Source organism: Mustela erminea, chromosome 17 (assembly GCF_009829155.1).
Source record: "Mustela erminea isolate mMusErm1 chromosome 17, mMusErm1.Pri, whole genome shotgun sequence".
Taxonomy (NCBI): Eukaryota; Metazoa; Chordata; class Mammalia; order Carnivora; family Mustelidae; genus Mustela; species Mustela erminea.
In genome coordinates, this window is record NC_045630.1 from 63,922,797 (window position 1) to 63,945,862 (window position 23,066).

The following is a 23,066-nucleotide window of genomic DNA, read 5'->3' on the forward strand; positions in this document are numbered from 1 at the left end:
CACACTCGTCCCTGGTGCCTTCTTGCTTGTCCAGATGCTGCCTCCTCAGTGCAGATCCTATACTCAGAAAACCGAACCCGCTCTCAGTCAGATTAGGTCAGTGTCGCCCAGCGCCTTATACCCCCATCATCAGAACCACAACATTCTGGCTTCTCCGTCTCTGAGAAGAACTGTATCGTCATCATCCTCAAAGATGCTCGTTATGCACTACACATATTATTGCCTTTAACGTTCCTCCACACCCCCGAGCGGAGGAAGCACAAAGAGAACCACTTCACTTCACAGAGGAGGAACCTGAGATTCACAAGTACGCACTTCTCGCACAATCGCAGTGTGAGCGATCCCAAGAGCACAGCCCAGCAATCCCAAGAGCACTGCTCTCGGCTCTCCAGCCTCACTCTTCCTTCTCAGAGACAGTGTGCCGAAGCGTTCAGCCCTCGTGTCCACATACAGGATGCTTAACTTTATTAAAAATATCTTTACGAACAAAATAAGAGAAACAGTAACCAAAAATTCATATTTAGAATGTGTAGAAACTGTATTTCTATATAAATTTTCATTTTTATTAGTCATTCAAAGTTTTGCTCACTTAACTATCTTCCAGGGATAGTGGTTATAGATAGGGTAAAAACATCTGGACATTTTAGCATTTTTGTCTTCATATGTAAACCACTTGCAACCATTACTGATACCAGCAAATATCCCACCTGCAATTATTCAATTAGAAAATTTTTTTGAAAAATCTGAGTAAATAATTTTTTGCTGCATGTTTGCATACATTAAAATATAATCATGAAAAACAGGTTGGTTAGCAATGAACAAATCTGTCAACGGTGTTAAAGGTCAGGCACAATATTAACACAGACTACCTCGACACCCGTGAAAGACACTTCCAAGAGAAGAAATAATTCAAGTGCCCAAACACACACACTTTTGTTCCTGCAATTAACTACATGGGTATCCATATTAGGACTGTTAGGATTCTAACAATCTCAGATTTTAAAAGATTTTATTTATCTAAGTGAGAGAGACAGAGCATGTGTATGTGAGTGCAAGAGGGAGAGAGGGTGTGAGAGAATCCCAAGCCGACCCCACACTGAGCATGGAGGCCAACTCAGGGCTCAATCTCTCACCCTGAGATCATGGCCTGAGCTGAAATCAAGAGTCGGACGCCTAACTGACTGAACCACCCAGATGCCCCACAATCTCAGGATTTCTAGAAGCAGCACATGGAAGAAGAAATTGGGTATAAGACCTAAGAAAACTGTCCATAAGAAAAGGAACAAAGCTCAGATGACCTCTCAGGGAGTGGACAGTACTTCCTCCTGCTCGAGAAGGCCAAAAGGAGGACCGGTGAGTGCCTCTGTCACAACCACTCGAGACCACACCTCATCCCACCAAGCGGAGCTTGGGCTCCAGTCGGTTGCTTGGTTGGGTGACTCAAGCACAAGTTTGATGTAACACCATTTTGGAGAACATCTAACTCATATTTTACTTATCAATCTTTTCCTCATGTATACACACACGTGCACACATCAACAGCCTTAGAGATAATCCTGAAACAGCTCAGCGATTGCCACACAGACACAGCACCCAACTCAACGGAAACCCAGAGCTCACGGTAGGTATGCGGTGTTTTAGGGGGTGCCATCGTCAGCTCTGATTATTTGTTTTTTTGAATGGTGACCCTAACTTGCTTTTCCAGTTCCAGTAAGTTTTGGTAAAATTTTTCAGCAGTGTCTTCATCTAGGTCCATCTGGAAAAGAAGCAAAGATAAGGATGAACAGAAAGGAAAAAATAAAACAAGTGGCATTTGTGTAAAACAAAGGCACTCAACATCCATGAGAGAACCAAAAAAAAAGTAAGAAAAGAAAACGAACAGGCCTGGTAGGTCAGGCTGGGTTCCTGCCTCAGATCCTGAGGACGTGTTCAGTCCAAACTCCCGCCTCAGCAAAGCTCTGCAGGCCGCCCTTACACGGCAAGCCTGGAAGACTGCGGGCTTCGCTCTCTCCCCCGACACCTGCGTGTCCAGGCACAGGGGACCCCAGCCCACTGAGATGTAAGGACCAAAGGGAAAAAAGTTTTTTTGAAACTGAACTGCCATCCACTTAATGGCCACCTTCTTTCATAAAGAGCCAAGCGTTAGCCAGGTTCACCCGCCTCCAGATTAAAGCCCACGTTGCCAGGCTCCACGGGAAGTCACTCCGCTCTGGCCAGTGAGATCTGCGTGGAAGTGGGTGGTCCTGCCACGAGTCTGCTTGGAAGGCCTGGGCACCCTCTTCTTAACCCCTCCTTCCATCCTGCTCTCCTGAGGCACCAGAATGAGGCTCACACGCCAGGGAGGAAGAGGGGTGACTGAAGGAGCCTGGTGCCTGGCAACTTGGGGAGCTGCCCCACCAGCCTGAGGCGACCTCTCTTCAAACTGCTTTTACCCTCAGGAAACCTGAGCTCCCATCCAGTTTAGTCTGCTGCTAGTTCACACCCTTCCGTTTCATGTAGAAAATCTAATTTTAACTCACACACTGTATGTAAATGCAAACTCTCAAGCCCTATAAAAAAAGCAGTATCTCTTTTCTGGTCAACAGAGCCTAAACGTAAAAAAAAAAAAAAAAAAGGCTCTTCTTCACAAGGCTGAAAGGCTGAAAATTAAGATTTTTTTAGCATTTTTAACTGATACTTAGGTTTATTATAAATCTCATCAGAATATTCCCATACTGGGACTGGAGGAGATATTAGAGACCTCGTTCAACCCCACCTTGGAACAGAAGAGAAAGGTGACTTGCCCAATGAATCAAAGTTTTTAAAACGCTTTCTTCAACCCATTTCCATAAAATGTTAATGCAATATTTTAGTTTATAGAATGAAGCATTTTCTCCCTATGATAAACAAGTCAGTCTCTTGAGATTAATTGACAGTATGTTCAACAAACTCTGAGGGCCCTTTGAAAAGGAAGCTTATTAATTTATAACAGAGTTCCCAAGGTGTGTTCTCTGCGTTGTTATTTAGTATTACAAAAAACGTGAAGGGAAAAAAATCATGTAGTGAAGAAAAAATTGAAAATGGTAGGATGAGACTGCACACACGCACGCACACTCACACCGTGGACTACGGCACCTTCTCAGAGCTTTCTGTGGACAAATGTTTTGTGAAGTCTCTGAAAATGGGGAGTCAAATATGAAGCATTTCTCAAATTTACTTGGCCAATAAACAGCTCTTTGCCAATCTTCTCAAGGAACCAGAATCTCACAGAACATATTCTGGAGAACACTGGAGGTTCATAGGTTCCTTTTTAGTAAAGAGACACCATGGGAAGCAAGATAATTGTTCCCCTTAGACCTCAAGCTACTGACACAGACAAGACCACTGCTGATTACCTGACATTGAGAGAATTTATTTGTCTCAATCTAATTTTATTTTATGGCAATGTCTACCACATAAACTAGGCAATGGAAAACAGGAGGCTGAAATAAATCTTAACTCATGACAAAAATACAAGAAATATAGCTTTATAAGTTCCAAATAAACTTTCTCATTTTCTTATATGTAACTCCACATTTAGCTTCTTTTAAGAAGGCTATACTGAGTCTAAAAACCACAGCACCAAGGATTCATTTTTCCATACTTCATTGCCTGTCTCTTAAGAATACCAATCGATTGGAGCTAATAATGGTCACAAGCAGAAATGAACACTCAAAGGGACGTGAACTTCACCCAGAAAGACACTTCCTACGTCATCCACTTGGCAACCCGCTTCTTGTGCACCTGCCATGTGCAAGGCAACGCGCGAGGGAAGTGGTACAATCCTCCCCCTCACAGAGCTTATACTCGGACACAGGAGTCCAACACTGAGTGAATCCTACACAGAAGAGTTACGAGATGTCAAGAAAGCCTACAATGGAGGCTCCGGACGGCCTGACTGGTCACAGAAGGCCGGGATACAAGCGGATGTCTGAGGCCCAGGAAGCAATCAGCGGGCAGAAAGCAGAAGGGTCAGAGCCGTTCGGGTGGACGAAGACACGCGCGGCGCAGAGGTAGGACAGAGCAGACCAGGATGAAAACAGGCCGGTGTGATGGCAGCGACCAGAGAGGGAGACCAGAGAGGGCAGCCGGGACCCGGGTCCAGTTCAGCAGCAGAGCAGTGAACCGCCTCCACGCGATCGTGCAAACACGCTTACCTTCTGGGTCGTTACGTAATTGCTTCCAAAGCCAGTGGTGGCGCTCAGATACTTGGTCAGAGGGTTGAGAGACTCCGGCTTTTGGTGGAAAAGCCATACCTGGAAAGGACGAGGATGTCAATGATTTTTTCTTCTTCAGCCCCAGGTGAGTGAGGCTGGTGGGGACCGCCGGCCAGCACCTCACCGAGCTCTACACTTTCTCCTGACCAGCACCAGCTATCGCTGACGTCTTCGTGAACCACCACAGGAACCTGCTTCGTAGTACCCTTTGAACGCTTAAAGCAGAAAAACCCTCATGTTTAAGCTCTCTTCCCTTAATCCCCAAATCAGAGTGCACAGCACTGACTAGCTTTTTCAGAGCTGCTGCTTGGTCCACGCCACAGTAAGTACAGGTCACTGACATAATCTTTCATTTGATTAGATAAGCCTGAACACGCCCTGCTCAGAGGACGTAGGCGGTAAAAGGCGAGTCTCCCTGTCGCCCCGATGTTCCAGCCACCCACCGGTCCTCTCCGGAAGCAAGCACTCTTGCTGGTATCTTACATATTCTTCCGAAGAGAATCTGTGTCTTTAAAAACATGTATGTCCTCTTCTCCTACTCAAATGGCAGCAAAATATACACATTATTGCATACTTTGCATTTTTCTCTTGAACAAGAGGACCTTCAAGATAGGTTTGAGTCAGCAAATAGAGGGCTGTTTCACTCATTGCTAAAGAAGCCCAGTACTGCATCTCGTGGATGGACCATCATTTATGGAATCAATTTCCAATGACGGACATACAAGTTGTTTCCAGTCTTTGCTTTCACAAACCACACTGCAGTAAATGATGCATCCATCTGTCACCTCGTGTGAATCTGACTACATCTATAAGACAAATACCAAAGATGGAATTGCTGGGTCAAGGGGCTGGGCACGTGTCACCTTGAATGACGTCGCTAAATGGTCCCAGACACAGGCTACATCAGTCCACCCTCCCCGAGGCAGTGCAGGAGAATGCTCGCTCCCAACGGTCCTGCCACAACCCTGTGTGCCGAACCTCCTCATCTCTGCTAAACAGCTGAAAAACAGTCTTTCGTCACAGTTTTGATTTCCATGTCTCTTAGCATGAGTGAGGTTGAGTGCCTTTTTTTAAAGACTCTCTGTTCATACCCTTTGCCCACTGTTCCAAAAGGCTGTTTTTCTCGATGTGCTGAAGCTCCTTAACTCGTATGAAAGCGAACCCTTCCCTAGGATACGAGCGGCAGCTACTCTTCTTTCACATCATGGTTAGTCTTTGGAGTGTATTTATATAGGGAGGATTCTGGTCATGCAAAACTTGATTATCTTCATGTAATCAAAATGTTCAGGGCCACATAGGTGACTCAGTCAGTTAAGAGTCTGCTTTTGGCTCCAGTCATGATCTCAGGGTCCTGGGACAGAGTCCTAGGTCGGGCTCCCTGCTCAGTGGGGAGACTGCTTCTCCCTCCCCCTCTGCCAACCCCCTTACCCTGCTTACGCGTGCTCTCTCTCTCTAATAAGTAAAATCTTAAAGGGGCGCCTGGGTGGCTCAGTGGGTTAAAGCCTCTGCCTTGGGCTCAGGTCATGATCCCAGGGTCCTGGGATCAAGACCCACATCGGGCTCTCTGCTCAGCGGGGAGCCTGCTTCCTCCTCTCTCTCTGCCTGCCTCACCGCCTACTTGTGATCTCTCTCTCTGTGTCAAATAAATAAATAAAATCTTTAAAAATAAGTAAATAAATAAAATCTTAAAAAAAATATTCAGTATTTTTTCTTGCAGTTCTGGGAGTAGCTAAGCACCCACATTCTTTTTTTTTTTTTTAGCACCCACATTCTTAAACTATTTAAACATGTCCCCATGTTTCCTTCTAGTCATTGTATATTTTTATTTATTTTATGTGTAAATCTTTTAATTTATCTAGAATTTTATTTGGGTGTGTGGTCTAAAGAAAGATCCTCTTCTCTTCTTCGGCGGCATTTGCTGAGTAGCCCTCGCCCCGACTAATCCGGAAGGCCATCTCTATCTTACACCAGACCCCTGTGTGCTGCGGGCCTGTCCTGAACTTTGTCTTCTGTTCCACTCATCTGTCGAGTCACATGCCAGCACTATACTGCTTTCATTTACATCGTTTTCTTCAAAATTTTAAATTCTGAAATACACAAAATCCTTTATGGTAAGCCTCCTCTAATGTTTTCCCATAATTCCTGTTTTACAGATAATAACAGGCTTAAACAAGTACTTCATAGCCGGAAGCTGGAGAAGTGGGATTTGAAGAGAACCAGTCCAGCTCCAGAGCCCACACGCTGAACCATGGTGCCTTCAGCCACTCCAGCCGAGTCCACAGAAGGAGCCTGAGGACCAGGGCTGCAGAGGCTTCCTACCACATGTGCACTAGGCCCAAACACTCATGGGTTCATATCTACCAGGGTCTACAACCATTACTAAGTGGCAGTCGGAGGCATTCACCCACATTTTAGGAGCTTACAGCAGGGTCACAAATTTTTTAAACTGTGACATGGGTCACGCTGTCCCATCCAGATCCGGTTCATCCTTGAGAGCCCAGATCAAGGCCTACTTAGTGAGCAAAGCCTGCTCCCACCAGCTCGGCTTCCAGTGGTCCTCCTTTCGGATCACTCCGACTACTCACCACCCGATGACAAAATGACTTATTTTCTTGCCTACCTTCTACATTCCTTTTTTCCCCCCCGGAAACATGACCCTACACTCCTTAGTAACTGGAGATCTTGTCTTCTAATAACTACTCGTCACACCACCAGTACTCAATACATACTTGACCTCCACACCTGGTTTTCAGTATCTGAGATGTTCGAGTCCATAATCTCTGAAGGACACGTGTTATTTCTAATGCTTTGGCAAATACATGAAGGACTAATTAAAACGTTTAAAAGTACTTGCTTTGACAATCCATTTGTGTTCCTATGACAAACGCATTTATTTCTGCAACATTTACCAAAATAAGAGTGCCAACCGATTCCCTCAATGTTTTCCTTGGTTAATTTCAATTCAGCCAAGATTTAAGAGCCTACTCCGTATAAGCACTAGAGTTACACAGGACAAATAAGTTTCCTCTGGTGTGACAATTCTGATCCATGAGCAGAAGGTGACTTTGGGGCCCTAGGTTGACGAATCATCAAAGACATCGTTTGCATAATTAGTAATGTCTGCCACTGATGAGGAAACCCAAGTAATCTGTTTGCCACGTGGGACTTAAGAACATGCACTGCCTTTCTAATAAAGTAACAGCTTGATTCTCTAATATATAAATAGAGGAAAGAGAAATCTTCATATAAGGAAATGGAGTTGGACTGTGTCACCTGTCTTCTCGGCCTACAAGATGCACCTTCTCCATAGGAACCGCTGGCCTGGCTACCACCTTGCTTTGCCTGCAGTAGGGGCTCTGTGCTTAGCTGATGTGCATCTAGCTTTGGCAGAAATGCTGTCCATACCACACGGTATCCAGCACTATTATACATACTACTTTTAAATTTCACTCCTCATACTCTGTCCTTGGGCTCCTGGTCCCCTGTAGTCCAGAACAGGACCTTGATTATTACAGAGCTGGTCTCCTCTGTTGAGACAGCTTCCACTCCCAGTGAACTTCAGTTCACATCCACTAAGCAACCGTACAAGTGACGGCAGCTCTAGCCAACGTACCAGGGCTTCCGTTCCATTCTCTGGCGTCAAAGTGAAAGCATTTGCAAAAAAGCGAATCTAAGGAAAAGAAAAGAAGCGTCATTCTGTGACAGGGTTGAACAGAAGCATTATTCATATATTAAAAAAGATAACCTGCATTTCTTATCACAGGACATTTTTGAAGTACTGAAAGTGGAGAAAAAAGTCTAAAAAAGAAGTATCACTTAATCTCCACCACTCTGAGCCAACCACTTTTTAACGTGAAGGCATAATTCCTTCTCCTCTTTTACTTACACCTGTCAGAATGGAGGGGCATTTTCCCCCCAGGGCTCCCCAGGGCAAGAGAGAAACATTTCCTACAAGCAGCATGTCCTAAGATGTGCTGAAGGGATACTGGTCCTCCAAGAAATGCAACATAAACACGCAAGAACACAGTTCTGTGGCCACACAATGCACAACCATCCCCTTCCTGGGACTTTTAACACATCTGACCACATTGAGAGCTCGGAGAAATCCAGTTTAATATCACTTAACCCGGGTTTCTCAAAGTGACGTCATCCTAGAACTCTCGGGAGCTTCAGGGCGTGATCAGAGACACAGGCCCCTGCAGAGAAGCAGACACTCGGACAGTGAGGCAGCGAGGACTGAGGTTGTTTGAAGCAGAGCTTACACACTGAGGAGCGTCAAAAACCTCAAATGAAATGAAACTCTGCCACCTTCTGGTTCAACTAATTCTTTTTTTAAAAAAAATAATTAATTAATTAAAAAAATTTTTTTTTTAAATTTCTTTCCAGTGTTCCAGAATTCATTGTTTATGCACCACACCTAGTGCTCCATGTAATCCGTGCCCTCCATGATACCCACTGCCTGACTCACCCAACCTCCCACCCACTGCCCTTTCGAAACCCTCAGTTTGTTTCTCAGAGTCCACAGTCCCTCATGGTGCGTCTCCCCTCCAGTTCCCCCCAACTCCCTTCTCCTCTCCATCTCCCCGTGTCCTCCGTGTTATTCCGTATGCTCCACAAGTAAGTGAAACCATATGATAATTGACTCTCTCTGCTTGACTTACTTCACTCAGCATAGTCTCCCCCAGTCCCGTCCATGCTGATATAAAAGCTGGGTACTCATCCTTGCTGACGAGGCATCACACTCCATAGTATAGACGGTTCAACTACTTCTTAAGTCATTTCCCAACCCTTAAGCCCATCTGTTTGGTCCCCATCAAAGAGCTGAAGTAGACAAAGAGTCGTCACTTACCAGCCATATGATGGGCAGCAGCAGAGTCCACACAAAGGGAGGGAGGATTCCACAGGTCAAATTGGTCACCATTGTCCCTGGGCACACCACGCTGGAATACAGACCCTGGCAGCACAGGGAGGAGCGGAGTAAGATTCAGATTCAGCGACTACGGACGCAGCCCGTCCAGGGGCTTGCGAGTAAGGGAGATCTGCAAACGAGCCGGGAAGCTGGGACACGGAGACTGATGCTCTGAGCTGCCCCTGAATCTGGGCAAACCGTTTCAGAGGATTCAAGGCTGGAGGACTCGGGAGGAGGGCGCACAGGATGCAACGATGAGTAAGGCGCGGTCCCTGCTCTCCAGAAACTCACAGAATAAAGAGCAACCCAGCTTCAAGCTGGAGGAGAAAAGGCGCATCTGGTTACCGGAGTTTGCCGGGGATTGGCTTAATGGAAGATCAGCTCATCGGGCATGATAAGCACTTCAGATAAAAAAAGACATCCACGATACAGTCTCTGCCTTCCAGAAGTTTCTGGTCTGGTAGGGAACAGACAGCTAAACCTAAAGCTTGTGTCTGCTCCCCTGCAGGTACAGAAACCGCACACTCCTGCCAGGAGAGGTGAATGAAGGGCTGCGTGTGCTTCCACGAAGCCTCTCCCCCACACCTGCAGTTCTGCATCAGGACCTTAGCCCAGGACCTGCCAATCTAGAAAGATCTGCCCTTGAAAGAGAGCCCAGTTAACACAGAGCCTGTGCTGCCAGGAGGGGCCTGGGTGGGCTTTACTCGACCTGGGAGCACAGGGATTGGTTCTACTAGTTGACTTAATTCAGTTTTTACTACCTTTTACCTTATGTAGCCATTGACCATTTTAACTCTGCTTTTTATTACTTTCAATTTTCTTTTTCACTGTGCCCCAGTGCAACACAGCAGTTCAGTGGGCAGAGAGCACCCTGAGCAGAAGCTGGAGCATTTCTCTTCCTTTATCTAGCGCTGCAGAGGTGCCGTAGAACCTGACAGATTACCCAATCCCAGGGGGTCCCCTTGATTTACCAAAGGTCCCCTGAAAAGAGTTAAGAGCCTGGACTCATCAGAGACCAAAACTTCTCCCCAAGAGAGTAGCACATTTTCCCCCCGTGACAGCTCCGGGGGCTTGCTTATTCTGGGGGCCAGCTAGGAAGTCAGGGACTCTTCAATCCTAAGTGAAGACATCTGTGACCTGAAATCCAGGGTCTCTGACACCTGTGACATTCTGATGTTGAGCGACACAAGAAATAAACAAGGAGGCAGCCTCATCTGAGAATCCAGTCCCCCCACACGTCATAAGGCTCAGCGGTTACAGGCAACCTGAGCGCTGCTATGAGACGTGGACGAGGGGTGCTGATTAAACTCTAGCAGGTGGCCCGCATGCACCAGCAGCATTTCCAGGAACACAAGCCTTCACTTCAAGAGAACATGGTTCTCTCTTCCTAAAAGCCGAGGAGAAAAAGCCGTGGGCTAAAAACCAATCATACAGATTTTAGGAAGCAGCAGTATTAGCTAAATATCTTTTTTTTTGTAAAAGATGAAGTCCCAAAGCTTCTGACAATTAAAAACCTAAGTGAAATCCCAAAGCATTTTATGAGAAGAGATGCTAATCCACTCTGACCTTGTCCCCAAAAGGAAACTTCCAGAGAACAAGCAGTTGTGACAACTTTTGAAACATCTCAAGAACCTCAGAAGGAGGCTGACCACTGGACCAACACACTGAACTCAAATAAAAATAATAATAGTAATAATAAACATAACAACAACTACAGCCAACATAAACACACACAGGCACAGCATAGACCACACACCTTCCGTCCACACAAGACACCCACACACATGCACATACCACATGCACACCCACAGCACACACCCACAACCCAACATGTTACACGTCCAGACACTCCCCCCACTCATTCACTCACATATGCACACATATATGCGTGCGCACATGCGCGCGTGCACACACACACACACAAACACATTCTGCCGCTGCGAGCTACTGTGAGTGCTTCACACCATCTCCCTCTTCAACCCTCCCAACAAATCTGTGAAGCAGGCACTATTTTTATCCCTATTTTTCAGATGAGGAAACTGAGGCATTGGGAGATGAAATAATCTGTCCAAGGATTCAAATCCAGTTCTAGGAGATGTTCTCAGCTTCTGTTCTTAGGCCATCCTCTCCCCTAAGAGACAGGGTTCCAGGAGAGAGAGTTCTATCTGATAAGACGTCCACTCCAGGATAAACCCAGTCAGGACCATCACAGGAGGCTCTGCGTCTGACGTATCACCAGAGAAGGTCCCGCAAGGGCAGACAGCTTCTTGGTCATCTTTTTCTTTCTCCTTTCTCCTCAGTCCTAAGCCTGGCCCAGTGCCCTAAACATGGTAGCTCTTTGGTAAATATTAGTGGAATTAAATTTCTCCAGTCCCACACTCAAACAGCAGAGTTAAAGCAACAAAGGAAAATGCGGTAAGAAAGACTGGAGATTTTCAGTGAAGGTCTCAGACCCGAGCAAGAGAGACATCCAGAGAACAGCAGGCTCCAGACCAGAGGCCACAGGGAGCTGGCATGACCGGCAAGGGCTGCCTTCTCCAAAGACAGACCCCCGACACCCGGAGTCCTCAGAGAGAGCTCTGCATCTCACCAAAGATCGCCACTATCCAGAGGGCTTTGTAACTACTGACAGTCTGTGACAAACAGTAGGACACAGTATGGTTTAGGGGGAAGATTCCAAGCCACGGTCAGACAGCCGCGGGCTCAACTCACCATTACCTAGTTGTGTGACCTCTGGGTAAGCCACCTAACCTCTCCAAAGTGTGGTGTCTCCACATGAAAATAGGAATACTCAGACCTACACTCAATGTGACAGGAAAGGCACTGCATGACACACACGTAAGGGGTACAGCCCCTCAGACATAGTATGTGCTTAACAGTAAGTACTGGCATTGTCGGTGGTGTTGTCCATAAGTTATAGCTCTTGAAGAGATACAGAATGGTGAAGGAGCCCCCATGTACCTAAAGGTCAGGAGCTAATTAGCTCTGCCCAAAAACTTTTATGCACACCAACTGTGATTATACGTCTTCTCGTCCGCACAGCAAGAAGAAATTCTGCTCAAGAAACGACACCACATCTTCTAAAGGACACTTTACAGAAGGCCAGCCCTGTTACAGGAAGTCAGCCGTACTTGGGAAACCACCGCCCGGCTGCCCCGGTCTCACCGAGCCGGGCCTCACCCGCGGGTTGAAGTTCCGGTTCAGCGCCACACTCAACAGGTCAATGGCGTACTTGGAGGAGCTGTAGGGCTCCTGGCCTCGGCGGTGCTGGATGTCCTCAAGGTGGAAATTAGACCTCCTTGCATTGCGAGATGACGTCCAGATGAGCCGGGAAGGATGGTCGCTGTGACAGAGGAGGGGTTCCAGTTCCCGAATCTGAGTGAGATAAAAAGGAACCACCAAACGGATTGAGGTCTACTGGAGGAGCACAGGAGGACAGCTGGGACACCACTGTGACCGGGAGTGTCGTTGCTGGAGGGGCGACTCCAGACACACGACAGGGGAGGCTATAGCCACCCCCGCAGAGACCAATTAGAGACAGTATGAACAGACGCTTAGCTTCATGAAGATACAGATGGTCACATATAAAAATACGTACAGGTACTCAGGTGCCCGTGGGTTACCATGAACGTGTATCCCCCTGCTCTGTCAGGCCGGAAGCCACTGCTCCAGCAGCAGCAGCAAGCACCAGATCTTGGTTTCTAACATCATTGTCTAGTAAGAGGAGCCAGATCTTGGGGCGCCTGCGTCGCTCAGTCAGTTAAGTGTCTGACCCTTGATTTAGGCTCAGGTTGTGACCTCAGGTCCTGGAATGCAGCCCCACGTCAGGTTCCACGCTTGGCAGGGAGTCTGCTTGAGGATTCTCTCCCTCTTTTCCTCCCCCTGTTCAAGCTCTCTCTCTCCTTAAAATAAATAGATCTTAAAGAAAAAAGGAAAAAAAAAAGCGGAACCAGATCTCCTTAGGGAGATGGCTGATTCTATGACTGGAGCAGGAATATATCCAATGACTCTGAACCATCTTCTAGTGCCAGAAAGGATACGCTCAAAACAGAAAAGCACACCAATGAGGCTATCAACAGAGATATGCAGGATCCATCACAAAGAGCCCCCAATGGAAAACTGAAATATTCTGGGCAAGAAAATAAAGTAGTATTTCCATCTCAAAGTAGAAAATACACATCCACAAGCCCAGAGGAATAAAATACGTGATTTTTGCAGCTTTATTGAGGTATACTTGACCAAGAAATGGTGGGGTAAAGCCATAGATGGAGTACAGACAATCTCTCTTGCAGGAAAATTCTAAATAATTTATGCAGCTAATTGACCCTTCAGGGCATCAAACACAACCCCTTCAGGGAGAGCTACACATAGTCCATCTCTTCCAAAGAATACAATATGGAAAGGGAGAGAAAAACAAAAAGAGAGACTATGATGAAAAACCTGACAAACAATACCTCAAGCCAGGTGATCAAAGAGAACGTCCCAGTGACAGCTCACACCGGGAATGTGAGGTGACCAGAATGGTACATCACCTCGTGGTCCTCCCCCCGCAAACAGAACCCTCAAGTCTCACCCTGAGAAGCATTTTGGACAAATCCCAACTGAGGACAAAGAGCTCAGCCAGAATCCTCTAAACCATCAAGATCATGAGAAACAAGGGAAGTCTGAGAAACCGTCCCAGCCAAGGGCAGCCTGAGGAGATCACCACTGTGTGTATGCGGTATCCCAGGAGGGGTCATAGAACAGACAAGGGGACATCAGGCAGAACGGAAGAAAGCTGAATAAAGTTCGGACTTCCATTAATAAGTATCAGTGTTGGTTCTCCGACTGCCATAAATAGTGTGGTAGAGAGAACGGGGGTGGGGGGGGGACGACACAGAACTCTCTGTACTAGCTTTGCCAAAATTCTGTCAATCTAAAGCTATGCTAAAACAAAAACTGTATTAAAGAAAAATCTAGGAAAGTTCCCAGATGTGCTCCACATTTGCAGTGAACAAGTCAGTCAAATGCAATCAAGATATAACTGATACACATGAGATTAAAGCAGTTACCTGGTTCCTGGACTATAATCCTACACTGCGCTTAGAACATCACAAAACCACCTCTATTCTTTATAACAGCCCTCAAAGTTTGGTCATGTTACACGTAACCAAACTGGGGAGGGATGATCTGTTTATCCAACACATTTAAACCTGAACCTAGAATCTAAGCTTGTGTTCCATAGGAAGTGGTAAGATTCTTAAACCTAATATGAAGACAGTGGGAAGCATTCTATGCCTTCTGATGATTTTACTTGATAAATTCATTCCAAAACCCCTGCTGATATGCCTCCTTCTACAAGGATACACAAGAATAGGCCATGTCATCAGGACACCTGCGATCATTGTGCCCATGGCCATGGCTCTCCTCTGCCATTCCCCCAACCCAGATGACTCAAACACCTGATCTTCCGAACAACTTAATTTTTTTTCCGAACAACTTAATTTTTAAACACTAGATTGTCACAAAATTAACAGACTAGTAATAATGATCTTCTAGCATTAACAATGAATAATTCAAAAAGAAGGCAAAGAATGAGTATTATAAAAAGATAGAGGAAATATTAGATAATGGATCTGTGTAAAGGTATAAAGACCAGACAAGAATTCAATCCCATTTTAACTCTACATTTTAATGAACTTTTGTCATTGAAAAAGTGACACCATGTCACACTAAATAAACAGCACTAATGGTTGTAGAACGACACGCAAAGCTCCCCCTCATCCCTGATATCCTGGAACCCACTTCATCAAGTCAACCAGTGCTCCTCATTTCATCTGAAACATTCTAGAAATATTATGTACATTTACACACACTACGTGAAGACAGATCTTCTGTTTCCGCAAATGAGATCATGCTACACATACAGCACCCTGCTATTCCTTCTTCATGATAAAATACAAGAGGCTGTTCCACGTAAGTGCAAAACATTTATCTCATTTCTTTTCGTGGGTCCATAATATCCCAACATTTGCCTACATCTTCATTTACCGTAAATGCAGGCGAGAGCTCGAAGAGTTCCAGCGCCGAGGGGAATGAGGCTGAAGGTGAAGAAGAATGGGGGTGAAGAGGCAGGCACAGACACACCCAGCCTCGGAGTTCCTCCAACACCGGGGAATGACAGGCCACCGGCGACACAGTTGGGCACTACTTCCTCTAGACAGTAGAGCTGTCCTTGGGGATTACGCCCGAGCAAGAGCGCAGAACAGGCGAGAACAAGTGTCACATCTCTCACTCACATTTACATGTGTGCCTGGAACTATAACACACGGTACAGATGCTGAAGAATCGGAGATCAAAACAGTAAGAGACGAATTGTGGATTCTTGCTTAATAGAGGCCTGCCCACCCCCTATCCTATCTAGCACCAAGCCCAGTTTCGAAGACCGTTCCGAACAGGACCGGCACACTTCCTCACTTCTGTACATTGTTTCTGAAGGCCCCTGTGTGTTTCTTTCTCACTTTGTCTCTGCTCTCTAAGTTGATGTCAAAAGAAAGATGATATATTAATCGAATGCTTTAGGGAAGCCATGTTTTCATAGAGTGCAGTGACACCCCTATTTCAATACTCTAGGATTTCATGCAAGCCATGATCTATGGGCTTAACAAACAGGCCTGGGACGTGTCCACGCAAGCTTTTAGGATTATAGTACTAACGAGAGCATCTTGAGCCCAAAGTCTTTTTACCAGAATAAAGTGGCCAAAGATGTTGGTTTCGAACACCTCTTGGAGCCCGTCGGCAGTGACTCTGTCCTCCTGGGTCAGCAGTCCTTCAGCTGTGGAGAATATATGAATCACTTTTCTGAAACAGGAGAAGACAGTTGTATGCCTTTTAAAAGCATCTTTAACTGAAGATACTGGAAAACACTCCCTGCTGCCCTGCCCTGCCCCGAAACTGCATTTCCTTGCTCCTACAAAAACAACCATTTCTCAGACTGTGTTCATGTGCGGATATAAATAAGATGCAAAAACTCTTCCTTTCCCCCAATTCAGGGAAGTGCTTACATTATAACTCACAGCACCCACTGGGCCCTGACTCCAAAAAACCTGCTGCTAAAACTCGATTCACCTTTTCTCGACATCAGGTTGCAGGTGAACTGCTCTGGGGAAGTAATAGCCACACCAGACTCTGTGCAAACGGATGGTTAACTGCCCAGGTCACACAGGTTGGTTTTTTTTTTTTAACTGGGAATTCTTAAAGCACCAAACACAACACATTAACTTGTGATTTGTTGTGAGATCCACTGAGTCAGTCAAGATCTGTGTGTGAGTGGGGGGGTTGTGTAATGGAAGAAAAGTAAAACAAAAGTAGCACCGTAGGAAGAGAGCAAATATCTATGTATACTAAGTTGAAGATAAGATTTATTTCTCACTGTAGGTTGTGGGCAAACATTCTTGGCGGCCACTGTGTTACTGTGTGAGAACACAATACTGTGTGAGACCACTGTGTTACTGTGTTACTTGAGAATCTCCCAGGGGAGACCTTCAGTTCTGCGCACTGTCCCCACCTGTGGGCCAGCGCCCCTGCTGCAGAGCTGGGCAAGCCGATTGCTCCAACAATCTCACTGACAACTCTGCCCAGCTCTGAAATGTTCCTGTTACTGGTCACGTCCTGGCAGATCAGACATGGACCTTCCAAGGCATCTGGCCACTTGGGATGTCCTGGAGACCTACAGTGACCTGAGACCCAGGACCTGCTGCAACCCTCCAACACACACGGACGCAATACTTCCTGTCTTTATCTTCTCCACCGGCTCTCAGTCCCTTCACCTCACCTACCAAGGGCAAAACCACTGATTTCTTCCACTCGGTTCATCTAGAAAATGGACATTACCTTGAAAAGAGGCTGGAGAAAAGTGCTTTGATGTTTAGCTGTGGGTTGGGCATGATCCCAGCATTCAGATAGACACAGTCTAATCTCTGAAACCTGCAAGGAAAACACCAGGACAAGATTGTTCATCTTCGCTAGAGCAACTGAAACAAAGAAAACCCACGAAGGACAGAAGATGCTTTCCGGAGGGGACACATGACACATGAGGGTCACACCACTTCTTTCTCAATGGTGTTTCTCCAGCCACAGTAAATATTTGAGTATTCTTTCCTTGACAGTGGCTTCAAACAGAATCTGGGGAACTGCAATGGGTTTTGAAGTTAAATCAAGGCTCCTTCCAGCAGGGGCCCCGCACCTCCGTGCGCCCTCCCACGTCACAGCCCTGCTGCCTCAAGTCCCTGCTAAGTGACCTAATATACTAAATACAAAGTTACTAAGTTTGTGATGACAAATATCTTGGAACTTTGAAGGTAACTGAGAAGAGTTAATACTATGAATGTTACAACCAAAAATCTTGAAAGTCGTTGTACTGGAAAGGGCTCTTCTTTTTTTCTTTTTTTAATTGAATTAATTAACATATAGTGTATTCTTAGTTGCAGAAGCAGAAGTCAGTGATTCCTCAGTCTTATATAACACCGCGTGTTCCATCCTGTGCCCTCCTTAATGTCCATCACCCAGTTACCCCGCCCCTCCACCCCTCCAGCAACCCTCAGATTGTTCCTTCTGTTGAGTCTCTTCCAGTTTGCCTCCGTCTCCGATTTCATCTTGTTTTGTGTTTTCCTCCCTTCCCCTATGACACTATTTTGTTTCTTAAATCCCGCATATGAGTGAGATCATATGGTATTTGTCTTTCTCTGATTTGCTTTGCTCACATAATACCCTCTGGCTTCATCCACACCATTGCAGATGGCAAGATTTCATTCTTTTTGATGGCTGAATAGTATTCCTGTGTGTGTGTGTGTGTGTGTGTGTGTGTGTGTGTGTGTGTATTCCTGTGTGTGCGTGTGTGTGTGCGCGTGTGCGCGCGTGTGTGTAGATCTATACATGCACACGTCCTCTTTATCGATTCATCTGTCAGTGGACATCTGGGCTCTTTCCAAGTTCGGCTATTGCAGACATCACTGCTATAAACATTCGTGTGGAATTATTCTTAGAAAATGTATTCTCAGCCTTCAGGGGTGACTGTGGAAGCAACTGAAGCCATCAGGGCCATTCCTGGTCTTGGGCTACTGAGCTCAACAGCCCGGTATGACCAGGATCCCATGATCTCCTGGGGCAGGGCACAGGTTATGAGCTATGAATCAGTCCCCGTTCCTGCCTCAGGAGAGAGCTAGCGCAAACATCCTGCTGCCCCTTCCCCATGCCTGCCTCCCTGCGTGCCTACGTGCAGGGAAAGGTGCAGGCGTCCTTTGCATCTTCAGGATGACCGCTGCTCCTTTACACCCCTTTCCCACACTTCGGAGTCAGAACATGCATTCGTTCAGAGGGTGCCACATCTGTCCTTGCTGTTCTAATAAAAAACAGAACAAAAGCCAAGCACAGAAGCCAGCTGCTGCTCTCTCTCCCAGAGGCAGTCCTGCACATTCCCTTAGATCGTTTTCTGAGAACTTTATTTCAGTGCATGATGATAACTGGGGTGCACGTGCCCCTTCGGATCACTGCAGTGGTATCTTTGTGGTAAATACCCAGTAGTGCTATCCTGGGTCGTATCGTCAACTCTTTGAGGAACCTCTGTACTGTTTTCCAGAGTGGCTGCACCAACTTGCATTCCCATCAACAGTGGAGATTTTTTTCCTCCGCATCCTCGTCAACACCCGTCTTTTCCTGACTGTTGATTTTAGCCATTCTGGCAGTGTGGGGTGGGCTCTCACTGAGATTTTCATTTGTATCTCCCTGATGCCGAGGGACGTGGAGCATTTTTTCATTTGTCTGTAGGCCTGGAATGAGCTATCTTCACTGAGGATGAAAGGCTCTTTTCTGCTAAATGAGGAAATATAGCTAAATCCATACAAAGCAAAGAACTGGTCAAGAAGGTTTGGGGAAAGGAATGCCCGATGCCTGATTTTGAGCTCAAAACTGCTGTACTGACTCCAGGGTCCCTAACTCAGTAAGGACATTTCTTTTGCAGCTTCAAAGGCTTGGAAACTCAAGGTTATGGAAGAGCAGGGCATATGGAACCAGAAAACCTCCTCAGTTTTTCAGAAAGATGTTGTGGCAGAAAATTCTAGGAGAAAGGACATTTCACAAGAGGTTAAGGCTGAAACTAGAAGAGCAGGATGAAGAAAACCAGCTTTACCTTCACTCTGTAACTTATGCATTCGCAACAGGGAAATGCGAATGGGCTGGCAACGCCCAAACATAAAACACAGAGCTGTAGTCTTCAGCAAATGCCTTTACCAAAAAGGCCTTCTGTGTTTCTACTGTACTTCATTTTACTGTCCAAGGAAATAAAGCAGCTCTCATTTCTTAAGGACCTCAATGACAAAAATGTTTGAAGGGGTACCTGGGTGGCTCAGTTGGTTGGGCGGCTGCCTTCGGCTCGGGTCATGATCCTGGAATCCCAGGACTGAGTCCCACATAGGGTTGCCTGCTCTGCAGGGAGTCTGCTTCTCCCTCTGACCCTCTCCCCCTCATGCTCTCTCTCTCAAATAAATAAACAAAATATTTTTTTAAAAAGTTTAAAAATCAATTATTCTGCATATCTTTAAGGCTGAATATGGACTAGTATGGGGCTCCCCACCTTTTTGGATCATAAATTCCTCCTAGAATTTATAAATAAAAATAAAGCATGCCCTCTTTTCCCAGGAAAAAAAAAATGCATTCTGCACCTATATACAATTCTGTGTACACTTTCCACGGAGTTGTACATCCAAGGACTCTATTCCTTCCTATACCAAGTATTTCTCAACCGCCTATTACATGCCAATTATGTAGATGTGAACAAATCTTTATGGGCCTGGGGGGTGGGTATGGAAATCTCTGAAGAAACAGGGTGCAGATGTGGGTTCTCAGACCAACTCAACCAACATCAAGTCCTATAACATTCTTAGGCACTTGTCCAACTTAATGAAGTTGTTACATGGAGGAGAGATGCAGAAACTGTATTGAGAAAGAAGTTACCATAATGTCCACACAACTAGCCATACATCAAGGTGTACTCAAATTCATCCTCATGAAATAATCACGATTATGACTGAGCCTGAAAATGTGCTCCTGAGACACCACGGGTCACTCTGTACGGATCTCGCCAGCATAATGTCTTACACTGCACCTGTGTCTTTTTAGGTTTTCTTCTTTCTCATTCTGTTCACGGCCGTCTCATGCAATCACGCGAGAGAAAACCTGTCACCCAGAAGCGTACCTTTGCTTGAGCTCCCCGGCGGCCCGGAGGACTGACTGGAGGCTGCAGACATCCACCTGCACGATGCTGACCTCGGTGGCGGGGTGAGAGGCCAGCAGCGCCCCGCGGACAGCCTCCGCCTTGCCCACGTTCCTGCACGCCAGACACACGTGCAGCTCATCGTCCTCCTCCAGCAGCCGCTTGCAGAGTGCGAGGCCAACGCCACTGCCAGGACAATTCAGAGACAGAACATGCGTTCGTTCAGATGGTGCCACATAGGAGGCATTGCTCTCTGGTTCAGAAAACTGCCTTTACCCAGATAAGCTCCCATGAGGAGCCCCAGCAGAGGAAAAAAGACTCAAAAATTGCAAAGAAGAAGGGACACCCGCCCCCCCCACCCCAAACCTGAATAGTCAGTTACTCGCTCAGGATGCTGCCCAGTTTGCCTTTCTCCCATTTTGCAAAAGCTCAAACACACAATTAAGCACACTGCACATGGGAGCTGACTTTTCATCCGGCGGTTTGCATTCTGTACTGGGTAGGACACTGGTGAAAGGGAGTCAGTATATCACCAGCGAGAGCTGAGAAGAGCATTGTACTTGCCGTTTCCCGTGTGCCTGTTTTGCTTTGCTGTCTCTGTCCCTCAAGGACAAGGGCTCTACTACCCATTGGCATCACGGCCACCATCCAGAGCTTGCAAACTTCCCCATAAGGAACGGATGGATCTTTCAGTAACATAGCATGAGCCAAGTCCCTCTCAACCACAATGATCGAATAACCCGCAGGAAGAGAACAAACTTCACATGACTAAGCAGCAGGTAAGAAGAGGAAACATAAGATGGGCCCCAGGAAAGAGCAGGAGGATGAGGGCACAAGTCAAAGACAGATAAACTACTTGCGAAACTGCACAGTAAGTGAGGACACCACTCCGAAAGGCGGGGCTGAGTGCAACCAAAGCCTGGGCCTTGCCGGCACAGCACCAAAAGTATTTACATTTATGCTTTCTCATTGGATAATAGCAGGTCTTTCCAATAAATATCCAAGTGCATAATATCACCATATGTGACTCGTTGACAAGAGTCCAGCTTAGGAAGTACCTTGTCGACCAGTGAGGGCACTCACATACCCCTGCCACACTGGCTGGGCTAAGACAGATGTGACTAGGTCACTGAAAGGGGACGGTTTTAGATGACGTTTGACATGTCTTCTGTCTTCATCCCTCAAAACCGCCCACTGCACCAGGCAGAAGGGAGGCCCGGTTGGTGTCTTCCTCCCCACTCTTCAAGAAGTGCGGATGAGGGGCGCCTGGGTTAAAGCCTCTGCTTTCGGCTCAGGTCATGGTCTCGGGGTCCAGGGATCGAGTCCCGCATCGGGCTCTCTGCTCAGCGGGGAGCCTGCTTCCTCCTCTCTCTCTCTCTCTCTCTCTCTGCCTACTTGTGATCTCTGTCAAATAAATAAATAAAATCTTAAAAGAAAGAAAGAAAGAAAGAGAAGTGCGGATGAGAAGTCAGAGCAGGGGGCAGAAGAGGCCAAGGGTCCACAGGGGCAGCCCTGGAATAACTAGGAACGGGGGAACGGCTGTCTGCGCTCCTGCCACGCCTCACCAGGTAGAGGGTGACTTTTTAAGAGCGAGTCTGGGTGTCTAGCTGCGTCCTGGGTGGACAACTCCGCCCCCCACCCCCAGCCCGCCCCACCGCTCCTGGGTGTTGAAACTTCTCCGGGGCGCAAAGTCCTGCACAGATACGGCGCCCGGAGCACACCGTGGCCGCGACGCTAAGCGCGGGGCACTGAGGTCCACACGGACCAGCGGGCGGAGGCGGGGTCCGCGTGGGAAGCGCCCTGGTCCCGGATCCCGGCGGGACCCCCGCGACGCTCCCGCTTGCCTTTCCGCCGTCACGTTTAATTCCAGCACGGGTCCCTGAGCGGCTCGGGTCACTGAGCGGCTCCGGCCGCGGGACGCCCGCATCGGGCGCGGCGGGGACCCGGGGACAGAGGCCCCGCGGGGCAAGGCCGGGGACGCGCCCTCCCGGGGACGGGCGCCGGCGGTGGTCCGGCCCTGCTCTTCCTGCTCCCCGCGACCCCCGACCCGCCGCCGCGGCCGCCGAAGTCGCCTCACCTGCTGGCCCCGGTGACCAGCACCACCTTCCGCATGGTCTCCCTCCCACCGCCGAGCCGCGCGGCCGGGAACCGCCACCGCCTCCCGAGCAGAGCAATCCGGCCGTCCGCCGCGGCCACGCCCACGCCGCCGCGGCCCAATCAGAGCCCGGCGGACCCGCCTCCTTGCGTCATCGACTCCGTGCTGGGCCCTCCAATCGCCGCACGCGGTGCGCTCCCGGAGCGGGGGGGCCGAGGGTGGGGTGAGGTAGGCCGAGGGGCGGAGTCGGGCCCGAGCCAATCCGGACTCTTCTCGTCCCTAGGCGGCGCCCGAGTGCGGGAGGACCGGCCACGCTCCTTCAGACCCGCGGGGTCCCCCGAAGGAGGACTTGGGTGCAGAGTCGTGACACGCAGGGGCTATCAGCCTGCCACTCTGTTGCAGGAAGGCCTCAGGATAGTTGCGCAAGAACGCCTTAATTTTAGCGGCAAGTTTTGGGTTTAGGAATTCAAGTTTGGGTATTATCATCTACTTTGTTTTTCGCTTCTTTTAGGAAGTGTAGCTGCAGGCACTGTGCCCCTTTACAGACCAGCTTCTGATCCCAGACCTGCTCTTTCTCCT

At 47.6% G+C, this 23,066-nt stretch overlaps 1 protein-coding gene across 3 annotated transcripts; it reads right to left on the bottom strand.

The window, feature by feature from the left end:
- Window positions 1-548: 548 nt before the first annotated feature.
- HSD17B7 (hydroxysteroid 17-beta dehydrogenase 7) lies at window positions 549-22,595 on the bottom strand. 3 transcript variants are annotated; one of them, XM_032318476.1, is made up of 10 exons: window positions 22,470-22,595; window positions 20,375-20,578; window positions 17,017-17,109; window positions 15,870-15,984; window positions 12,310-12,519; window positions 9,085-9,189; window positions 7,849-7,905; window positions 4,176-4,274; window positions 1,621-1,756; window positions 549-707 (listed from the first exon to the last, which is right to left on the bottom strand). In XM_032318476.1, the coding sequence occupies exons 1-9, from the start codon at window positions 22,502-22,504 to the stop codon at window positions 1,664-1,666; spliced, it is 1,011 nt and encodes a 336-aa protein (XP_032174367.1). In that variant the 5' UTR covers window positions 22,505-22,595; the 3' UTR covers window positions 549-707; window positions 1,621-1,663. The 3 variants fall into 3 exon arrangements, with proteins under 3 accessions (XP_032174367.1, XP_032174368.1, XP_032174369.1); XM_032318477.1 differs by lacking the exon at window positions 549-707 and having other exon boundaries at window positions 1,128-1,756; window positions 12,325-12,519; XM_032318478.1 differs by lacking the exons at window positions 549-707; window positions 1,621-1,756; window positions 4,176-4,274; ... (1 more) ...; window positions 9,085-9,189; window positions 12,310-12,519 and having other exon boundaries at window positions 15,870-15,958.
- Window positions 22,596-23,066: the final 471 nt, after the last annotated feature.

What these genes read in the sequence shown, in the direction of transcription:
- HSD17B7 (XM_032318476.1), bottom strand. Translation starts at nt 22,504, where the DNA reads ATGCGGAAGGTGGTGCTGGTCACCGGGGCCAGCAG. An exon ending in TCTTTGGCCACTTTATTCTG is followed by an intron (nt 12,520 to 15,869) that starts GTAAAAAGACTT and finishes TATCTCACTCAG; the next exon opens with ATTCGGGAACTGGAACCCCT. An exon ending in CGCGGGTGAGGCCCGGCTCG is followed by an intron (nt 9,190 to 12,309) that starts GTGAGACCGGGG and finishes CTGTGCTGCCAG; the next exon opens with GGTCTGTATTCCAGCGTGGT.